This window comes from Dermacentor variabilis, chromosome 3, assembly GCF_050947875.1.
Source record: "Dermacentor variabilis isolate Ectoservices chromosome 3, ASM5094787v1, whole genome shotgun sequence".
NCBI classification, from domain to species: domain Eukaryota; kingdom Metazoa; phylum Arthropoda; class Arachnida; order Ixodida; family Ixodidae; genus Dermacentor; species Dermacentor variabilis.
Genome location: NC_134570.1, coordinates 10,393,053 through 10,414,669, shown reverse-complemented (window position 1 = coordinate 10,414,669; position 21,617 = coordinate 10,393,053). Strand labels below are relative to the sequence as shown.

The window sequence follows — 21,617 nt, the reverse complement described above, 5'->3', positions numbered from 1 at the left end:
CACGGCGCTCGACGGGGGGCGGAGCTACAGTGCAATTTTAACTGACGATTGCGTCGCTCCTAAGTGAAAAATCTCCCCCAAAATTTTACCTGCATGGTTTATAAGGTTCCCACATCCGTATATGAGCGTCTTATTGAATTCGACAGACTCTTCAGCTTCCCTTTAATATGGCACGCTTCCGCTATGGGTGGGTGAATATCTTAGCTTTGTTACAAGCATCAGCGTATGAATAGTTACACTTCTAATGTATTAGTGTAAAGGTTGCTACTATTGGTGCCGCTCGCGATTTGTTGTGTGCCCATGAATGCAGACGAGAATCAAAAGGCACCTTTTTTGTTGTTGTTGACCACAACCATTATAAAGCCTACAAATAAAGCCAAGGCAAGTTTGGTTGTAGCTTTTCATTTTTTTCATGGAAGCGTGTAAAGTGATGAAAGGAATAAAATGGGGCATCTGCTTAAGAATGCTCGGTGCGTGCAGACCACTTTGTATGTCTTGAAGAGTCGTTCGCGTAGCATTCAACAGTATTCGACAGATGGTAAGCGCAATCATCATTAGCTAGACTTGGCACACGACATATTGCTGCGGCAAGTTCGGGGTGCGATCATTACACGGGGAAGAAAAAGAATCGAATTTAGATGAAAAAATTTAGGGGGGAGATCATTATGCGAGTGCGATCATTATGCAAGTAAATATGGTAAGTAATATGGAAAAGACTTTTTGGCATAAAAGGACGAATTCGTATGATAGCCATTACCATAGTGAAGATGTGCATACTGCATGTTTGCGCTGCAAGAAATGTAAGGTATCCCCTCTATGGGAATGCTAAGAGCTCAAGTAACAAAATGATTTTTTTTTTTTTTTTTGAAGACGTTCCTATCACTAGGATTCACTATTTCATATGCAAGTAACATGCAGTATAGCAGTAGACGCAGAGTAGCTTGGGAGACATGCTCATTGCACCTTTATGCTGCCAGAAATCCTGCCTTTTGAAGGATACTACTTGTGTACTATTTACCTAACAAACATGTAAGGAAAGACATTTTTGGCATAAGAGCTCGAGTCAAGTGGGAGGATTGAAACCTCTGTAGAAAATAAAGCGGGGCAGTGAAGTTACTTGGTAACATAATCCTTAAACTGTACTGGAGGTTGTCTATAGCGTGTAGACCACGGAGCACTGGTTCTAGTTGTAGAATAGAATCAGAGGAATCGTTACTCGTACAGCAACTGGAATTTGTGTCGGCGTCCCAAGTGCCTTCAGGAGCTGTGTCTTGGGAAGGAGTGTCGTATGGAAGCTCAGGAGACCTTTCTGCATAGGGTGAACCCAGTCGCGGGGGTGAAACAGGCGGTTGTAATGAAGTGGATGCAACAGGAAAACCGGTACCAGTAGTAACAGGAAGAAATGGTGGAATACTATCATCCAAGGATGTGTTGTCATTGAAATGACTCCTTTCATCTGTCGTTTCATCCTGACATACCGTGTATTTCACCAGTTTAGAAGCATTCCAATGCTTGCCATTTTCAAGCTGGAAAGTACTTCGACCTACTTTATGATAAATCTTGAATTGACCGGAGTATTTAGGACTAGATTTCCGTGAGGTGCATACTGTAACCAGATCTCCTGACTGAAACTGAGAAACTTTGGTTATGCGGCAATTATCTACATACTTTTTTGTATTTTCCTGTTTTTGACGTACTCTACTTCTTCTTCGTCCCCCTCAACTCCCCCGCCTTTGTTCTCGGTGCCCAGCATGGCATTCGCACCCCCCCAGCCACCTTTCTCTGCAGGCTTACTTGGAAACATTCTTCTTGTATGTTTCTCCAGGCGACCGGATGCGAGGCACTACACGATGAGATGAAGAAAGCCATTTTACTCAGTAACTTAGGCTTTGAGAGGCAGCATCTCTACTACGACCTGGCGTCACATACGGACCTGACAACTGCAACATTCGAAGACATTCGACCATCACTATGAAGAAAGCACCAATCCCCTGGTACATCGTGTTATCTTCAGGGACAGAAAACAACAACCTGGGGAAACGTTCCAGGACTTTATCACCGCATTACAGAGGCTAGCGCTTGCTTGTGCATTCGACACTTGGCATGAGTCCCTTCGCGACCAAATCTTGCAAGGCGTCACATCAGCAAGAATACGAGAAAGGTTACTCTACGAAGGACCTTCCTTCACGCTCAAGAAGGCTGAGGAAATCGGACGAAGCGTGGAGCAAGTTCACAAGGAACTTGAAGTTTTCAACGGTTGACACGTCCATCGCATCTCAACGCAACGGCAAGATAGCGCCGACAACTGTCACGTTGCTCGCCCGGGTACGCAAGAGGGCTGTCCCCGCCACTCTTTTCCCTTGACTCGGCGGGTTTAAAGATGGCGCTCAACGCTCAATGGCATGACGAAAAGTCGCAACCTGGGGAGGCCGGCCAACATGGTGCCCGACCAACATGGCACCCGACCCAAACTCCGCGAAGCCAGTCAAGACATCACAGTCCATTGCTACCAATGTGGTTCTCTTCACCACATCGCATCTGATCTAGGCTGTCTGGCCAAGCATGTTACCTGCCGTGTGTGCGGAAAAGTGGGACATTATGCTACTGTTTACCGTTTGAGGAGCTGAACGCATCGACAATACCATCCTCATCGCCAGTTTGTAGTAGCTTCGACGGGGCAGCTGGACGCAGGACCTACATCGTGAGGCTTAACGGCCAAGCGCAAAACGCCACAAAAGAGCCGGGTTGCTCAAGTGGGGGAAAAGACAAAGGATGCGTTTATTCCGGTGAGAGGAAAGGAAATACATCAGGGCACACTTACAGCGTTAGGCGCCGAGTGGCACCAGCAGTCATAACCATTCAAAACCGAAACTGGATACCGAAACAGGATATTACAAACAGGGGACAAACATTCGAACATTTTAATTAGACAGAAAGCATAGTCGAGCGCACTTATAACACTGGGCCGCTTCGATTTTCGGAGTTCTGGCACCCAAACAGCAGCCAGCTAGTTTCGGTCCTGATAGGAAGTCGCATGGGCTGAGATCCCAAGACAACCCGAAGCTGCCCAAAGTTTGCATAATTGAACACCTGGACAGCTGGCCACGGAATGAACGTAAACACGCTACCAGCATGGCAGCAGCCAGTGAGGCCAGCGCGTGCTTGGCTTAGTCAGCCCATTTATGCATTGCCAGCTTGAATATACTATATAGTTGCATTCGGGAATACGATCGCTTTTGCAAGATTTCGCATGACAGAGCGCAGGATGCACACTGCGCACCTCACTTTGCACAGCACAACAAATGGTCTCCTACACGTCTGATACCCAGATGCAAAATTGCGTGTGAGTGATGGCCAAAGCAATTGCTCGAGCTTGCCTGCTCGTAGTGATCACGTTGCCCGCCAGCGACATTGATGATTTGGCATTTTGTCATCATTTGGGCAAGACGTGAAAACGCAGGATATTGGGTACGTCTTGTACACATCAAATTTTGTGCCGACATCCTTGTATGGGCTTCTGTTTCAGAAAGTTTGTTTTGGCTAGTGGTGCTTCTCTTCTGCCCCTGTGCTGAAGGACCTGGGGCAGCGGTTAGCGCATGAAAATTCATGCCGCCTGTGACCAGCAAAAAGTTTCACACGAAAAATAGTATTGGTCAATCATGAGAGCAATAAGTTAGTGTACGTGTGGCCATTACTCAAGCAGTGCATTCCTTTAACATCAACAGTCTATAGTTAGAACACATCAGTTTCAAGCTGCCACCCACGTATATGACAGAGACGGAGTGAACACGGGGTAGCTGCAATGCCTTTGCTAACTTCAGAAAAAGGATATATCACTGCATACATGCGAAATATCTGCAGAGGGATACCACTAGATAAAGATGAAGCAAAATGGCACCGCAATGTATGAGAATGAGTCCACATCTTTGAGGACTACAACTTGCATGGAACATGATGCAGATAGCATGCACACATGATCGAGAGTGCGGCAAGCTGTCCATGGCCAGGAGGAAGCCATCACGAGATACACACGATAGAAAGCTTGAAATAGTTCGCCACTGCTCGTATTGCATAGCCTCACGAGGCGGAACGGTGCAGTAGAACCTTGGAAGATAACACTAAAGTAATGTAAACCAAAGGCGACTGTAGCCAGTTGGCTGAGCGAGGTAAATAACCTCAACCGCCCACGTTGCAATCCGTCAAGTCCTCAGAAGGATGGCGGCAAGTGCTCTTTGCCTCTTTTTGTCATCTGCTAGCCAGAGAACTTCCAGAGAGCAGCTAGACCAAAATTGTTCTGGCTGGTTCTGGCAGCCTGCGGGTAGCCAGAACTGTCCAACTTGAGTGAAACGAATGCATGGCTGAAGTGCGTCGCACGATGGGCGAAGCAGCCCGAGAAAAACGAAGGAGCTCTGGCTGTCTCTGGCAGCCCGTGTGTAGCCAGAAGTGCAAAATTGAAGAGGCCCGTTAAAGCATAGACCGCTTATAACTTAAGTTTCGGAGTCACAAATTTCCACACTATAATTTCCGTACAAATGCCCGCACATTTTCCAAAGGCTGTGCACGTGCAAAACATATATAACAAGCAGACTCGTGTGTCCGGGAATCGAAGCATACGGCGGGTCATTATGCATGCACTTTTGTTGCGGCATTATGTCTGCATTAGGTGCACAGCAAGTGAGGGAACAATTTTCAGAGTTCGTAGGCACCAGCATGCCACGCTTCTTGTCTTAAAGGCCACGCAAGGACTTTTCGTTACTGCCACTAGATGGCACAGTGTGTCCAGAAATAAGTGCAAAAGAGGAGCCCAGTTATTGCATGACGCGTTTCTCAGTGTTTGCATGCACTGGTCCGCCGTGCATTTTGGAGCACACACACAGTCTTCACAGCGGCAGTGCTAGATGACACCAAGTATTCTTAGGAAAGTGCGAAATAGGAGTACCACTGCAGTACACACCTCATACATAAGTCATTTCGGTGGTGGCAATACGTGGTGTCGCCATATTGATTCAGTGCTAACGCATTACCGTCGATAGTCATAGTGAGATCCGTTCTGCTGCATTATTAGATTTCTTTTTTCAAGGATTTTGTGTCTGTTTGTTTCAGGGAACACATCAACTAGCCAGATTTAATTGTTTTAAACAATAATATAGCATGCCAGCATTGTAGTAAGTGGTTTATTTTACTGTAGAATACATACAGAAGTTGATGGTGCATCCGTTGCTCACTGTTATATCCAATATATTTTTAAAACCAGCACTGTTTATAAGTGGGTTCCACTGTACCACTTAACACTTTATTGCAAGGCTGACTCCATCGTACGCCTGTAGAGTTCCTCATTTCATTACACCAACCAATCCTCTGTCATCTTTTACTGCATTTTCCTTCCTTTGGCACCCATTATGTTACTTAAAGAGATACTTTCATGACTTGCCCATCTCAACGTCATCCTTTTATTCTTAACTAGAATGTCAGTTACCACATTCACTCTTTATTTCATGCTGCTGACTTCCTGTTTCTTGACAGGACGCCTATCACTTTTCATTCCATCACTGGTTGTGTGGCCCTCTGCTTGTTCTCAAGTTTCTTTTTTGTCCTCCAAGTTTCAGTCCCATGGGTTTAGTACTGGTAGTGTGAACTGATGGTGTATTTTTCTATTCAAGGTAAGCTTTTCTTTCAGAGTACTGCTAAAGGTTCCCAAGCTGTGTTCCACAGAACCCAGGCATTTAGCAGGCACCATTATTGGGTCCTGCAAGGGGCCCATGTCAAATTTGTACCCACCCTCCACTTTCCTCTTCAAGCGTTTCTCGATTTTGCACACTCAATAAAACCTTTGCACATCACTTAAATATTTCAGAAGTTTTTGCTGAAAGACGGCTTCATTACTGTGGCATTATCAAACTGGTCTCTTAGTATTTCTCTGGGTTGACTAGGGTTAATAATTCTTTGTCTGGACTCTTTATAACTTTTCTGTGCCATATTCTTGAAAGTGTTACTTTTGTTACTATATTTGCCTGTCTATGAGTTTCTTTTCAATTGTTCAGTGCTTGTATATTTGTTGTTTTCAACCCTGCAATAGGCCAAATAGGACCAACTGTATTCACAAATAAATAAATAAATATGTGCATGGAAGTGATAATGCACATTATGCACCCCTGGACTAGGGTGACTTTTTCATTAACTGTGAAGCTTCTGTTCAAGGATCCTGTATGTATTTCCTCGGTAGCTTCACTATTTTTAGTGGGTGACAATTTTCTCTTTTTGTGGGTGTCAATTTTTGGACATTGCAGGCTTCCATGGAGCTTATTGGTTGATCTTTCATAGCACTCTTCAGTGGTAATCGCAGAAAGCATCAACATCCGCATTCAAAAAGGTGGCCTTAATTTGAACTTTGTTTCAGTTTAATAATCGCCAAGTTTACAATTTTGCTTTTACAATCGCTGGAAGCTTTCAAATTGTGCCCACCATCATTACAGGTCAGTGGGACTGAGATGCGCAAGTGGATGAATGAACTGCTGCCCATCATCATTGATATGCTGCAAGACTCATCATCATTGCCAAAAAGAGAGGTGGGTACCAAAGTGTATGTGGCAATTGGTGGCTGAACACAGCCTTGCAAACCATATACCGTACCCTATAGTAGAGGCAGCTTGGTGCAAGCTGGTTGACTGGTACAGGTGAAGCTCACGTGAAGGAGAAAATTATGCATGGATTCACACAAAGGACATTTACAGTAGAATCTCGTTAATGCCACATAACCTCTTTGATATGACTCCTTCTCGTACAATTTCCCGGCTCGAACATTCGCCATTGGGAACACAAAAAAAAAATGACCCAATACAGTTACACTTCTTTTTTACAGTTAATATGTTCTTGAAACACGCAATCCTTCAGCACCAGCATTCAGCTGTGATCATATCATGCGTTTTCTATCATGCACATTCATGCATTTTATATCATGCACATTCTACAGCAGTAGGCTCTTGATTGACTACCAAGGCAGCTTTCACACAATACTCGCCTGTCCGTGTCACATGAGAATGCCAGCATGCACTCTGTTTCCTCTTCTGGTATCAGCATATCACCTTGTGAGCCATCAAATGTCGCCATTGACTGCTGTCGCTGCCAACTGTATTGTGATAAGCATTTGCACCTATTGTAGGAGCTGGGGTCGTCGCTTCAACATCTGGATTCGCAGAGAGGGTCGCTCTCTAGCCTACGCTGCCAGCGCATCTCGTAATGGGTAACTGGCCTACGCCATCGAGATGTCATACGGAGGCTAAGCGGGCCCACACCATATTCAGAGTTTTCTTGAAGAGGGTTGCCTCTTTCGTGAAGATTACTAGGTCAAGAGGATGAGGAATGGAACAGGGGGTTTATTTACCGTATTAACTCAAATCTAACAGGCACTTCTTTTTCGATAAAACGGGCCCAAAAATTGCATGCGCATTAGAATCGAGTACAACCCAAAAACTGCGTTACTATGTTGCCATCGGCATTTCAAAATGGCCGCCTCGCATGCGCTTCGAACCTTGCTCCCGTAGCTTCCTCCATGTGCTGTAGTATGTGTGCTTAGGTTAGTGCACCGTCAGTCTTCCTGGTCTTCCTGTTTTTCGCATTTGCTCTATCAGCATGGAAGTGCCAACTGCAAAGACATGCCAAGTTCATCACGATGCTGCATTTAAAAGGAAAGTGATCGTGTGTGCGGAGACTGATGGAAATCGGGCCGCATCACGGGCGTTTGGAGTTGCCGAAGCTTGCGTGTGGGGCTAACACAAACAGGAGAAGCTTTCTACACTAGTGGCTGCTACGTATGATGCGACCCCTATCTTGAAAGCGATTTGCCGTGGATACAGAGTCTACACATCTAGGTGCACCACGCTGTGCTCTCGTCGCTTTGTGCGCGTTCAAGCGAGAGGCTTCACAAAGGTCAATTCGCTCACTCCTGCTGCCGCGCTTCTCCACTCCAGCGTTCTCATAAAGAGTTTCTGCGGACACTGCGTGAGATGTGTTCATGTTTGCTTGTGCGCACATGACACCATGCTTGTTAATTTAGTTAGTAAGCGAACGTTTAAAAGTTTATATGGCCGATAAAACTGCTATCCTTACTTTTCGTGTAGCTGTCTACTAATTTGCTATCATAATCAATGCTATGCCTTTCAGGCGAAACTGCAACTTCGTTTATTTATCGCAGCTTTAGTGTATTGGAGAGTAAATCTTTGTTTTTCCAAATGAGAGAAAGTTGTATTCCTGTATGAAAGAATGAGGTGCGTGGTACTGTAAGGGACTTTTCCTTCTTTAGGTCGCGGCAAACGGGTGCACGTTACAGTAAAACCTCGTTAAATCGTACCCATTTAAACAGTAGTTTCATTTTAAAAGTAGTAAAATCAAATCCCCGACTCAGCGGCCATTGAACATAATGTGTTTTGTATCCTCATAAACCATACCAACTTATTGCGTACGTATCGGTTTACACGTAGTGTTTCCACTTTTCATCGCACAAACATGGCGGCTGCCTGGCAGAACAACAAGCCTCGGAGATCAGAACGGCCTCCAAGCTGTGTGTTGTGGGATTCTCATCCGTGCTCTTGGAACAAAGGAATGGCAACACATTAGTGCACACAATCACAAGGGCATTTATTGCACCTTTCATAGATCAATGCCTGCTAGTCGAGTTGCTGTCCCCAAAACTTGCCAATGGGCGCGCGACAAATCGCGGAAGTCAGACTCACCGCGACCGTATAGCGAGCGAATATGTTCGCCCCATGCTGGATCCCAATGCCTGGTCGTTCGCGCGTACGGTGACGCGAACGGTGATGCGTTCGAAAGAGCCCTCACGAGACGGTCTCGCAGAAGCATGGATCGGCACATGCGTGGCACGTCCGCACTGCTTGCTGACCTCGAGCCAAAGAGAAAGTGCCTTCTTCTTTCCGCGCCCAAGTAACCCCGCCGTTAGGTGGCGTCAGCACAGCCACACTCGCACCATCTCTCGCAATGCGCTTCAACCACACCGACTGCCGCGGTCATGAGGCCACGCGGCGAAGCCGGATTACAGGAGACGGGTGCTGTGCGGGAAAACAACATATCAGGGGTCGCGTGAGAGTTATGCATCCCCACAGCGTTTGCACATGAAGCCACATCAACATCATTTTGGCGCCGTGCCAGAGAGCGTTGTGGCATCGTGCGAACGGACTCTGGTCATGCCGAAGCTCAGAGAAAAAAGACGCCACACGCTCAGCGCAGAAGAAAAATTAGAGATCGTTTGTGCTATCGAATGTGACACGAAGAAGTAGGCGCTGGCACGTGACAGGGATCTACTCTTGACTGCGGTGTGTGGCATCTGGAAGGCAAAGAAGTTGCTGAGCAGCATTGCTGCGACCACGAAGAGATGTCGGCTACAAGGTTCGGCTTTTCACCATCGTTGCCTCTATTGCTGCCGAAGTGTCAACTAGCGACAGTGATGAGGACGACATGGAAAGCGACAGCACGGGTGATTCAGGCCCGACAGTGGCACAAGCTGCGTGTTACATCAGCCTCATGAATGCAATCGTCGCGACGAGAACAGCACTCCAAAATTGAAAAGGCGCCCCGCAACTTCTGCAGCCCTACCGCCCGCGTGCATAGAGAACATGCAACGCCAACGAGGAATCTGCCATGTGAGTGTTTGCCGAGAAGAGGGGGCTGGCTGAAAAGCTGGCTCGCAGCTGCAGTATGTTTGAGGCTGCTGTCGTCGCTGCTAGGCCACCGCGGCATCAAACCAACATAACACTTTTGTCTTGCGAAGTGAGTAAATGCTGCATGTCTTTTTCCCCTTTCATCACGCTCTCTTTGAGTTTCGTTTTTGACAGGTAAGTGGGTGATATCATGCTATTTCAGTTAAGCGGTACTACTGTTTAGTACGTACTTTTTCCAATCTCCGGCCAACTAAGGTTTAACGAGGTTTCACTGTACAATCTAGGGCGTTTTTTTTTTCCCCACCCTTTTTTTGGTCATGGCAAATGGGTGCACGTTACAATTGAGGGTGTCTTATAATCGAGTAAGTACGGTACATTGGAATTGCAAACTTATTTACTTAGGACAAGGGGTATCATACTGGCTGGAGCACGGAGCGCAGTACATCGTTCTCGTAGCACGAGCCACAGGTCAGAAGGCTACATCTTTCTGGCGAACACACAACGGAGTACACTAGCACACATTTCAGCAGGCCGCTTAAATCCCTGTGGTCCTCCCTAGATCTCTACAAAGGGGATACCTGCGGTCACATCTTCCTACAACCAGGGCGTCCAAAGTTCCTGAAGGCTCCGCCTTGAGACCGAGGGTGCGCGTGAGCACTCCGGCACCTTTGTTCCCTCAACACGAAAAAAGGAGGGGAGCTTCTTAGACAGGGATTGTCATGCTTGACTCAAACTTTTGCGTCATGGTTCCCGGGATGATCCAGCAATTAGCTGTAGTGCCTGTCAGATGACCATGGCGGTTGCTGAAGTCCATGAGGAAACGGCGGGGAGCACCCTTTTCCAAGAGTTTCCTGCTCCCATCGGCAGTGACAGTGACAGTGAACCATCAATCTACACTCGATTCTCCAAACGTGTCTCACCTTGTCGCCACAGGTCTGTCCGAGGAGATGTATTGTTAGCCTCACGAAGCGATTTGTCACAGTGGTGCAGGAGAGGCTAGGTCACTGCCCCCACTAGCCGATCGTAACATGTTCATATTTTTTTGCGTATAATCGCACTATCATGTACTATAACCAGCTCCCCCAATTACAACAGCCCGGAAAGGAAGAGCACACACGCAAAAAAAAAACCCCAAAAAATCTGCATGTATTATTTGCCCAAATAACTGCATACAACAATGCTCACATCTTAGCAATAACAGTTTCCATTCATGTATGCACGACATGCTCATGTCGTATCTTCGGCCAGTAGCTCTGTTCCTCCCTTCTTCAGCTATGCTGATAATATTCTGCTGCACTATAAGGGATGGCTGTTGAGCACAGCTCATAGTGATCAGAGTTCTAGTTTACCGGTGCTGTGTGCACTATCGCCAACTACCAAAGGGTGGTTTCAGGAGAGATCAAACATGCATGCCCACTTGTTATTCTTGTTTTTGTCAGTTTTTTTTTTATTTCATGTGTCATGTAGGAATATTCAAACTGCACGGAACCAAAAACTTAATTCCCGAAAAGCGTTCCCAGCAAGCCAAAAAGATATTTGAAGGTGGTGGCGCAATCGACCAACTATTGCTTACCACAATCTTTTCCGATTTCATGGCTGAATTAAGAATGTTGTGTCAAAAAGCGTTTCTTGTCATTTTAATACACTTCACAGTAAATTAGTTCCGTGGTTTTTTTATGCTGTCCACAAATGAAAAAAATTTTAAAAAATTCCAAACATGGCCCAAATCAGAAAAAATCTTGTAACTGATGCGTCTTCGTGCATTTTCTATCTCACACAGAAACGAAAAAAGTGTCAAACATAGAACGTTCTGTTTGCAACATTTATGCAAAATATTATCTTCCTACATGAAACACAAGAGAAAAAAAAGTGGATAAATAAACAAGTATTTTAAAAAAAAACTCATTTTCAAAAAGTAATGAGAACTCCTATTACAATTTTTGAAAAAAATATTGATGGAAGCCTGCATTTGTAGGGCGAAACAAGGGTGCAATAATGTTTCCTCATTTGCTTTATTCACAAAATATATTGGACCAAAGTAGCCGAGTTTGAGCGTGCTGGCTTCACTGCCGTGATGACTCATTCCGGTTTGTTAACATTTAACATATTTACTCCACAATGATCACACTTCTTTGTAAAAAAAATTGACGCAAATTCAGGGGTGCGATCAGTACGCGGGTTAAATTTCCCGCGAAAAGAAAACATTTTGTTTCATCCCGCATTTGCTGCGGGATGACAACGGATCAACAAATAGCTGGCTGCTGCTGTAACAGTGTGGAACACCAAAACAAAAATGGCGACTGGCGGAGCAAGCTGAACGTCCCGAACGTGATTTTTTTTTTTCTTCTCGTGAGTACATTATGTGCATTGAAACAGTTTTTTCCATATCAGTAATGAATAGTATCGTTACTATCGGCAAGTTTGTGGCAATAACATAGCCATGACCACTTTTAGGGGACAGAAACAGAGATAGGCGCGCTTAGCTGCCAGTGACAGAAACCAATGGCGGACACACTGCGGAAACTGCGGCATTTGTCTTCACTACTACCTTAATAAGGCACGCTTCTGCTATGGGTGGGCAAATATCTTAGCTGTGTTACAAGCGTCGTCATATGAATCGGGCACGCTTCTAACGTATCAGTGTAAACGTGACTACTACCGTTGCCGCTCGCTATTTGTTGTGTGCTCACGAGTGCAGACGAGAAGAATCGAAAAGTGCCTTTTTTGTTGTTGTTGTTGACCACAACCGTTATAAAGCCTACAAATAATAAAACCAAGGCAAGTTTGGTTGTCGCTCTTTTTTCATGGAAGTCTGGAAAGTGACGAAAGGAATGAAATGGGGCATCTGCTGAAGAATGTTTGGTGCGTGCAGACTGCTTGGTATGTCCTGGAAGAGTCGTTCGCATAGCATTCAATAGCATTCGACAGATCGTAAGCGCGATCATCATTAGCTAGGCTTGGCACACGACATATTGCTGTGGCAAGTTCGGGGTGCAATCATTACATGGGAAAGGAAAAAAAATCGAATTTTGACGACAAAATTCAGGGGTGCGATCATTACGCGAGTGCAAACATTATGTGAGTTAATACGGTACTCTCTTTTAAAAAAAGAAAAGGCAGTGGCTGCTACAAATGAAGAAAGGTTTACCTGTTTTTTTTTTATTGTAGCAGGAATAGAGAACGTGTTTACTGCTTTGTTTTCTTGGACATAATAGAGAACAAACTCGATGCTATTTGTGGTGCTCGAACAAATATATTGCATGTCACTTTGCAGGTAGTATTTAAAAGGGTTAAATCACTGTCAGCTAGATAGCAGCATTTTTCGTAATACACAGCGCATGTCTGCTTGACTGATCGCGGACACACATCCACACATGCCATGACTGAATTCCCGGCACAAGCGGCACTGATTTCCACTCCACTGACTTCTGCTAACGCTGCTCTTCGATGGCTGCAGCAGTTGCATGAAGCAGGGCCACATTTTTTAGTTTTCCACTAAGTTGGGAGACCATCTCATGTGCCGACTGAAAGGAGGCGGCGCTTCCAGACCTCAGGTTATGCATGGGAGGAAGCTTAGTGCTTAAGGAGTCCACCCACACCGTCACAGGCATTCTTCCCATGCCCGGTAGTGGAAAATATCCACCTCGCGGATGTATACTTGGAGTGGCACAACTCATACAGTTGGTACCTATCTTTAATATGGCTCGCTGCACCATCGCTGACATATGTTATGTGAAAGTACACGGTCGTCCACTCTTAGTCAGAATGCCGCTCCATGCTGCCGGCGCTCCGCGGGGCGCCTCTGTCGGGCGCCGGAGAAACTATTGCGCAGGTGCAGTGAGAGCCGCAGGCGGGGCTTCGCGCGTCGTCTGCTACAGTGCGCCCTGTACTGCGTTGAAGTGGACTTCAAATTTGCACTGCCTCCGCAGAACGCCGATCGGAGAAACGTTTCTGAATAAACAAAAGACTGCTGAGAAGCCTATCAGCTGCTTTTATCCCGTTGCAGCAACCGTAGCAAAGTTTCCTGCCTGCCTGGTGAAGTTGAAACATACAAATAAGCATACCGGGGAGAAAATGCGCGCCGCGTAATATTCGAAGCTTTATACTACTGCTGCAGCACTACGATCCGCCAATATTTTTAATTTTTGGCGTCTTGCTGAGTAGCTGGTAATAAGTGTTAGCAGACGACTGCTGTTGTCTGCTGAAATCTCGGCGCAACGAAAATTATACGGAGCGGAATAGAATAGTGGAGGTGGAGCTACATTTTCAGTCTCCTATTTTACCTTCCCACAGATAGAGCTAGACGGCCAGGCAGACTCATCAGCGTATGAAAACAATCCCTAAGGTTTACCAGGACCTCAGTCTTCAGCTTTGCATGGCTCTAAGTAGTTGCTGAGAGGATATTTATTAAGGCAATAGCGTTGAATTGTTCCTACTAGCGTCCGTCCGTTACATTTTAGGTCACGTGACCTTAATATCACGTGACATCACGGTGCAGCGGGTCGTGGTGTCACATGACCCCTCTGCCACGCTTGCGCCAGCTGCTCTTCTCATCTGTCACAAAATGAATTCAAGCGCGGCAAATTCAACTCAGTGGAATGAGTCGCAAACGGCTTTCGCCTTCCCGCAGTTAATAAACACCCATGTGCCTCCAACGAATTTTACAGTTCACAGGTGGCCGCAGGAAAATATGCCGTACTGTGTTCCCACTAAGTTCAAAGTATGTGGCTGGCGTATTGAAGCAGGACATCTTGAATTGGGTATGTGGAGAATGTGGACAATACTGAGGGCCTAGTAAACCTTAGGGATTGTTTTCAAACGCTGATGAGTCTACCTGGCGGTCTACCTCTATCTGTGGGAAGGTAAAAAGGAGACTGAAAATGTAGCTCCACCTCCATTATTACTATTCCGCTCCGATTAATTTTCGTTGCGCCGAGATTTCAGCGGACAACATTAGTCGTCTGCTAACACTTATTACCAGCTACTCAGCAAGACGCCAAAAATTAAAAATATTGGCGGATCGTAGTGCTGCAGCAGTAATATAAAGCTTCGAATATTACGCGGCGCGCATTTTCTCCCCGGTATGCTTATTTGTGCATTTCAACTTCACCAGGCACATAGGAAACTTTGCTGCAACGGGATAAAAGCAGCTGATAGGCTTCTCAGCAGTCTTTTGTTTATTCAGAAACGTTTCTCCGATCAGCGTTCTGCGGAGGCAATGCAAATTTGAAGCCCACTTCAACGCAGTACAGGGCGCACTGTAGCAGACGACGCGCGAAGCCCCGCCTGCGGCTCTCACTGCACCTGTGCAATAGTTTCTCCGGCGCCCGACAGAGGCGCCCCACGGAGCGCTGGCAGCACGGAGCGGCATTCTGACTAAGAGTGGACGACCGTGTACATGGGTGCTTCTTCATCTAGCACTTCGTGCACTCTACTACCTAGGGCGTAGGAGGCATGCGCTGTGTCATGATGAATGTCGTATGTTGCTGTGTGTTGCTTTTCTTGTCGTGGTGACACAAGTGAAAATGGAGATCTGTTTCTTGTGCCAATGGTACGATTGTATTTCATTTGAGAGAAGGACAGTCCAGTTTTTTACAGAATCAGAAATGCAAAACAATGCTTCCATGCTGCTGGTACTTCTTTGCCTCATGAATAGCCACGGCTTGAGTGTGACATATGCATTCGTGAGTAATCTATTTGGTCACCCATTTGCCGAGATCTTTCACAAAAAGGGTTGGATACGACATCTTGATCAAGTCACCGCTTTCCCGAACAGCAAATGTGACCTTGTCCTCGTCGACCATTGCCAAACTGGCCGAAGTGAGGCTTTCACTCCATGGGCAGCGCTCACATTCACCTAACATACAATCTGTAGTTTGGGAGCCGCAAAGGCACAATGCTTTTATGCCTTCTAATGAGATTTCCATGCCAGTTGCGTTTTCAAGTGCAGAGACACAAAGGTTGACATTAGTGCAATAAATGCAAATGCAAACCTCTTGTTGTGGCGCGAGCAGCACCTATTTTGGATGCAGGCTGTAAAAATTTGACAGGGTGATGGCACTTTTGGGGTAAGCTACTTTGAACATCTAGAACGTCTCATGGATAGAATGTGCCATAAACTGCTTTGAGACATTCTCTCTCTGGCTGTTCATGATGACTGACACAACCTCCTTTTTGTTCAGGCTCCGTCGAGAGCACCCAAGTTCTTCCTTGGTGAGGTAGCCAAGCGCAGTTTGTTAATTGAATGGGCTTAACCTTGACCTCGTGTATGAATAAAAATCTGACCACATTCCATGCTTCTTGCGCCAACTTAGAGCCTTTCTGAGCATGTATGTTGTGACAGCTGGGATTGCCTCTCGAGCATGTTTGTTTTCAACTTCTCGTGGCACGATGGCTAAGAGACGGAGGTGCTCTCGATAGAACCTCAAAGCCTCGTACGTTTGCTTCAAGCTATTTATCCAGCCAGCACATGCACGACATTCTGTCGTAGATAGTTCAGATGTGCAGGTGTACTTCCGTATGCAACGCTTAAAGTTGAGCGCATCTTCCTCAACACGACACTTTCAATCTCTACCTGTTTTCTCTTTCCGTAAGATCGTCTGCTGCATTTGTGAATAGAAGATGGCGGCTTCAGTGGTGAAACATCAAAAGAAAGGTAGGTATACCTGTTCAAGTCGCCAATCGGTTCCTCTTCCTGAAGGAATACCTCGTCTGCTTCATCGCAGGTGTCACTAGATGAAGACAGGATTTCATTGAGGTGCATGAAGCAGTGCTGGCAGACCTCATCGGTATTGCAAATATCCTCAGCCTCTGGCAGTAGGTTCCACAGGGAGGCAACATCCAAAATGTTTATGCAAAGCAAATTTTTTTTTCTTAGCAATCTTCCTGTGAACATGTAAATAATTGGCACCAAATACTCGAACCGAGCTATGAGCTGCAAGCATTGCATGTAGTGAACTGAGTCATAGACTGAGTCGAAACATTTATTCTTAACAGCACCGCACTCTTTCTGTCGCTTTTTCTCCACCGCCATTGTGACTGAGCCTCCAGAGTGTCTCACGGTTTCATGTTTTATGAATAAGGCCGTCTAAAGCTTTTCACTGTAAAAATGGGTGGGTCACACTTGTTATCGAAGGACAATGTCCGTCTGGAGCCACCAGTGACCTCTGCTGTTCTTGGCATGAGAAAGCACATCAGCAAGGTGCTGACAAAACATCATAAATTAGGCAACTTTGGTTCAATCATGCCGCACTGCACAGTCAAGTACATTCTTTATTTCGGGATATCTTCGGCACATGCACACACACGCAGTCCGCGTTCCTTCCCGCCGCACAGCACACAGCTTGCTCCTCTGAATGCTTCACTCTGTTTGTTGCGCGCTCCCTGCATGCCGACCACGCACACACCCCTTCCATGTTCTCCCTTACCGGCACACACCCTTGCCTACCGTCCTGTGCCTGCTACTCTACACAGTTGTCTACCGTCTCGTGCCTGCTACTCTATGCCACCTGGCGTAGGCTCGGCAGCGTATTTACAATTGCTAGTAGGTACAGCGTGGCGTGGCACTTGCGGAGACGACGGACGTTTGCGCGCATGCGCGAGTAAGAGCAGGTGGGAGAGAGGAAATGTGAGGATTTTTTCTCCTTGAATGCACGACTCTGCCTAGGCACTACGGAGGAGTTTCTTAGCACGTGTTTTGTGCGCTTGTCCCTAGGCGTGCCGGCAGAAGTCGCGGGGTGTGGTAGTGCTGAACTTAGCATCGCAAGTTGGCAGCTCGACACAGTTATGTTTATTCAATCGTGTTGTTTGCTAATTAAAAGAATGTGTCACTATTTAGCATAATGCGACGCCTACAGTACACCAAAGCGGCAACGGGGACATCAATGCTAGAAGCCGGACTAGTCCATGGGTTGGCGCTCGCAGAGGCCTTCGCGTGCCAAGGGGCGTTCGCATAAAAAATGGGCTGTCCGCGACAGCGGACAGCCATTCTTATACTCCCCTGGAACACGCAGCCCTGCTTCCAGCTTTGATCCCCCCGCCACTGCTTGGGTGCCCCGGAGATCCTGCGCCACCTGCTTTAATATAACCTTAGGTGCTCTCCTGAGGCCTCCGTTTGCCGGTTACATGTGCCCTCCTGGAGCAGTGCTTGTAAAAAGTGCAATCTATCGTCGCGACTAACAAAGTGACCCGCGACTTGTACAACACCAGTCAGAACCTTGCCCCTTCAGAGACAGTGATCACCAAATGGAGTGTCCGTGCCCACTGCCTCACCGCACGAGCAATCAGTGGCGGAGCGTAAACAAACTCTACCCCCCTCTGCCACGCCAGCACACCTAGGGACAAATGCATGCTACATGCGCAAAGAAACTTCTCCACCGTAGTGCCTAGGCAGAGTCACATATTCAAGAAGCAAAGGCCCCCATATTTTCTCTCTCGCACCCGCTCTTACTCGCGCCTGCGCGGAAACGTTGAGTGGAGTCAAAAGTGCCATGCCCGCTGTACCTACTAGCAATTGTAAAAAGGCAGCCTTGTACTCTCACAGATCCCTGCCTCCCACTTTTATCCTGTGAAGAAGGCTTCCAAGGCACATGATAAGGGCTCAGCTGGTCTGCATTAGCGAGGCCTTTCTGTTTCCCTATAGCCAGGTTTCTGAGTCTGTCGGTATAGCATCCAATGTGTGCAGTCACTCTAAATGGCTCTGTGCGTCGAGGGGCAAACTTGGCTGTGAATCCAATGGCTGCCTTACTTAGCGGTTGCGTGTGCCGGAGAACCAAGTCTCTAACCTGGAAGGTAGCTGGAGTGCACTTTTTGTTGTAATACTTTGCCTGGCTGGCTTTTGCCAAAGTTTGGTGGTCCTGTGCAAAGGCCCAGTCATCTCGAAGGTACACATCCAATTCAGCAGCTAGGGCATGCGGCGCAGAAGGGGGCACCTCGTTGCCAGCTGCCTGATTGTGATGGCTCCACGGGTTGTGTAGCTCCCATCCAATGCACAAGAAGGCAGGCGTAAAGCCAGTAACTACACTTTCAGGCGTGTGCATTGCAAACGCCACTTCGGGCAGCCTTTTGTCCCAGTCCCTGTGGGAAGTGCAGTAGCTCACCTGGCATTGTTACCGTTGCATTATGGCGTTCCACAGTCTGTCCTGCTGGTCTGTATGGGACTGTGTGGCTCTCCCTGATTCCCCAGTGCTGGAGAATGCCTTTCCACAGTTGCCTTTTCACAGTTTGCTTATGAATGATTTGCCATTACCGCTAGAGATGGAGCTAGGCACACCATGCTGGCAAGAAACATAGATTATTTTATCGATGATCAATTTGGAGGTAGGTGCACATAATTGAAAAGTTCCACTCAGGACCCAATGAAGTTCTCCATACCATACCATACAAACTTCGTGAACTTGTCCAGCACCACCAGGATATACTTGTGGCGCCAACGGGTTGTGGGCAGTGGCCCAATGAGGTCCACACTTAGCTGCTGCATTTGGTGGGTGGCCCATGAACTATCCATCAGTCCTTTTGGTTTTTGCCGGTGAGGTTTGAAAGCCTGACACTGCTGGCAGCTGTGGATGTAACGGGAGATATCGGAGCGGAGAAAGAGCCATGTGAACTGGCTCTTCACACGTTTCTAAGTTTTAAAAAAGCTTAAATGCCCTTAGGGGGCGGTCATGCTCCATATTCGGTGTCATGTTTCAGTGCCAAGGCGACCTTACGTTCACCGACTGTGTACATAAGGACACCATTGTTCGAGATTTCGCTGTCATCAGGTAGGTCCTGTAGCCTCTTGGACTCTTTAGCGTCACCAGGTAGCAGGCCAGAATTTAAGTATTGCAGCAGCTGCAGCAGCAGTGGATCCTTGCGTTGTTCCAACTGTAACTTTGCAATGTCGATGAGTGGGGACACATCAGTTGCGTTAACAGGAGCTGCTAATTCAAAATGAATGGTTTGTGGTGGCTCTTGCACTTTGATTGGAAATCCGTCCTGCACCAAACAAGACTGATCGGATTCGGCAGCAGTGATGAGGCATCTGTTTAGTGTATCCGCTGGGAGGTTGGCCCGTCCTTTATGATGTGTTATGGTACACTTGAACCCTTGTAATCTCAACACCCAACGTCGCACTCTGAATGATGCCTGCTCAGTTGTAAACATCCAAGCCAATGATGCATGGTCACAGTGCACCTCAAAACATGTGAATTCTGCATACAGTCGGAATCTATCGACAGCCCGAACCACAGCAAGGCATTCCCATTATTGGGCAGTATAATTCTTTTCAGCAGCGCTGAGGGTCCTGCTTATAAATGACACAGGCCCGAGTTCACCTTTGACTTCCTGCAACAAAACTGCCAATATGCCAGTGCCACTGGCATCGGTTTCAATCACAAAGGCCATCTTCAGGTCAGGCAATACCACAGCCACCTCTCCTGCCAGCGTTAGCCTCACAGTCTCGAATGCTGTCTGTTGCTTGGCACCCCAAACCCAATGGGCTCCTTTCTTAAGGGGAGCTGTCAGGGGTATTGCTTTCTGAGAAAACCAGGGGATAAAATTTCTGTATTATCCCACAAAACCCAAAAACATTTGGAGCTCCTTGACTGTTTTAGGGCATGGGAACTATGCAGCCGCTCACACCTTGTCCTGGTCAGGTTCACATTCGCCTGGAGAGATTACATGTCCAAGGAACTTTAATGCCTGTTCATAGCATGTAACTTTGCTGGGATTGATTGTCAGACCTGCAGAGCCAATTCTTCGCAGTACCTCATCGATATGCTGTAGGTGGTCCTCAAAAGTTACTGAATAAATGAGCACGTCGTCAACAAATGCCATGCAGTAGTTATGTTTTATGCCTTCTAACACTTTGTCCATGAGAGACTGAAAAGTTGCCGACCCACATGCTACCCTATATGGCACTCGCTTAAATTAAAACGCTCCTCTCTGGCACAGGAATGCTGTCTTCGCTACATCTTCGGAAGCAATCGAAGCTTCTATGCTCGTCCATTTCCCAAGCAATCTGCTTGTAGGTGTCCTAGGGAATTGCAGTGAAAACAGCAGAGTTGGCTGCGTGGTCTAGCAGTAGCACATTGACGCGCAACGTGGCCAAAACCGCCACACCGCCGACACGTGGTACTGTGGTTTGGCAGCTTGAATCGCAGGGTACCTTGCGTCGCTTGAAACCCGAAGTTCTGAGGCGCTCTCCCAAGTTGTTGCATTGCCGAGGTGTAGTTGCCCCATGTGTTCGGCATTCAGGCGAATGGCACAGGTGAGGGGCTCCATTCCAGGGATCCAGCGTGAAGCGTCGTTGACCGCGGACAATCGGAAGCCGAAACTGCCGCAGGCTGCAGCTGCCACTCTCGTTGCTTGGCCGGGAAGGTTTGGTTGGGCTTGCAGTGGTGTGCGGAGATGAATAACAAAGGCCAAATCAGCTGCTGCTTGTGCAATACACGGTGGTGGCAGTGGTACGTAGCGCAGGCGATGCCAAGCGTGTTCCATGATAGGGCCGGCCGCCTTCACCATTTCTTGCAAGTTTGCGAAGCTCATGCTGGCTGTTAGGTCTTGGAATGTCGGAAGCATTTGTCTCCGCATGCATTCCACTTTTTCGGCATCTGAAACAGGCTCCGCTATACGTGAATGAACTGCTTGAAGTGTTCTGCCAGATGCTGAGTGTGCTGATCTAGCTCTGCTTTTAGTTTAAACTTGTAATCAACGGTGGTAAACTCCGCCGTAAATTCGAATGCGAAGGACTGCCAGTCGGGGTGTGCCCCTGAGAAGCGCCACCATTGTTTGGCTGACCCCTCCAACGCTGCTGGAAGCAATTGCAAACGGCGGTCAGGGAGGATCCTCACAATATCACAGTACTCTGAGTACTTTTTTTTTTTATTGCGATAAAGACTTGCCCTTAAGGCATAATACTTGATACGTATATGGGTATTATATGTGTGCTGTGAGGCCTGTGTTGTG

The 21,617-nt window shown here is 47.0% G+C and overlaps 1 protein-coding gene across 3 annotated transcripts in view; it reads left to right on the top strand.

The window, feature by feature from the left end:
- The window catches only part of mTor (serine/threonine-protein kinase Tor), a 461,269-nt gene that overhangs the window by 134,065 nt on the left and 305,587 nt on the right, over positions 1-21,617 (top strand). For 2 of the 3 annotated variants that reach the window (XM_075684168.1, XM_075684169.1), the window contains exon 14: positions 6,474-6,566. The exons of the other annotated variant lie outside the window; for it this stretch is intronic. In XM_075684168.1, coding sequence (XP_075540283.1) covers positions 6,474-6,566 — 93 coding nt within the window. The remainder of the gene's footprint in view (positions 1-6,473; positions 6,567-21,617) is intronic. 3 annotated transcript variants of the gene reach the window in all.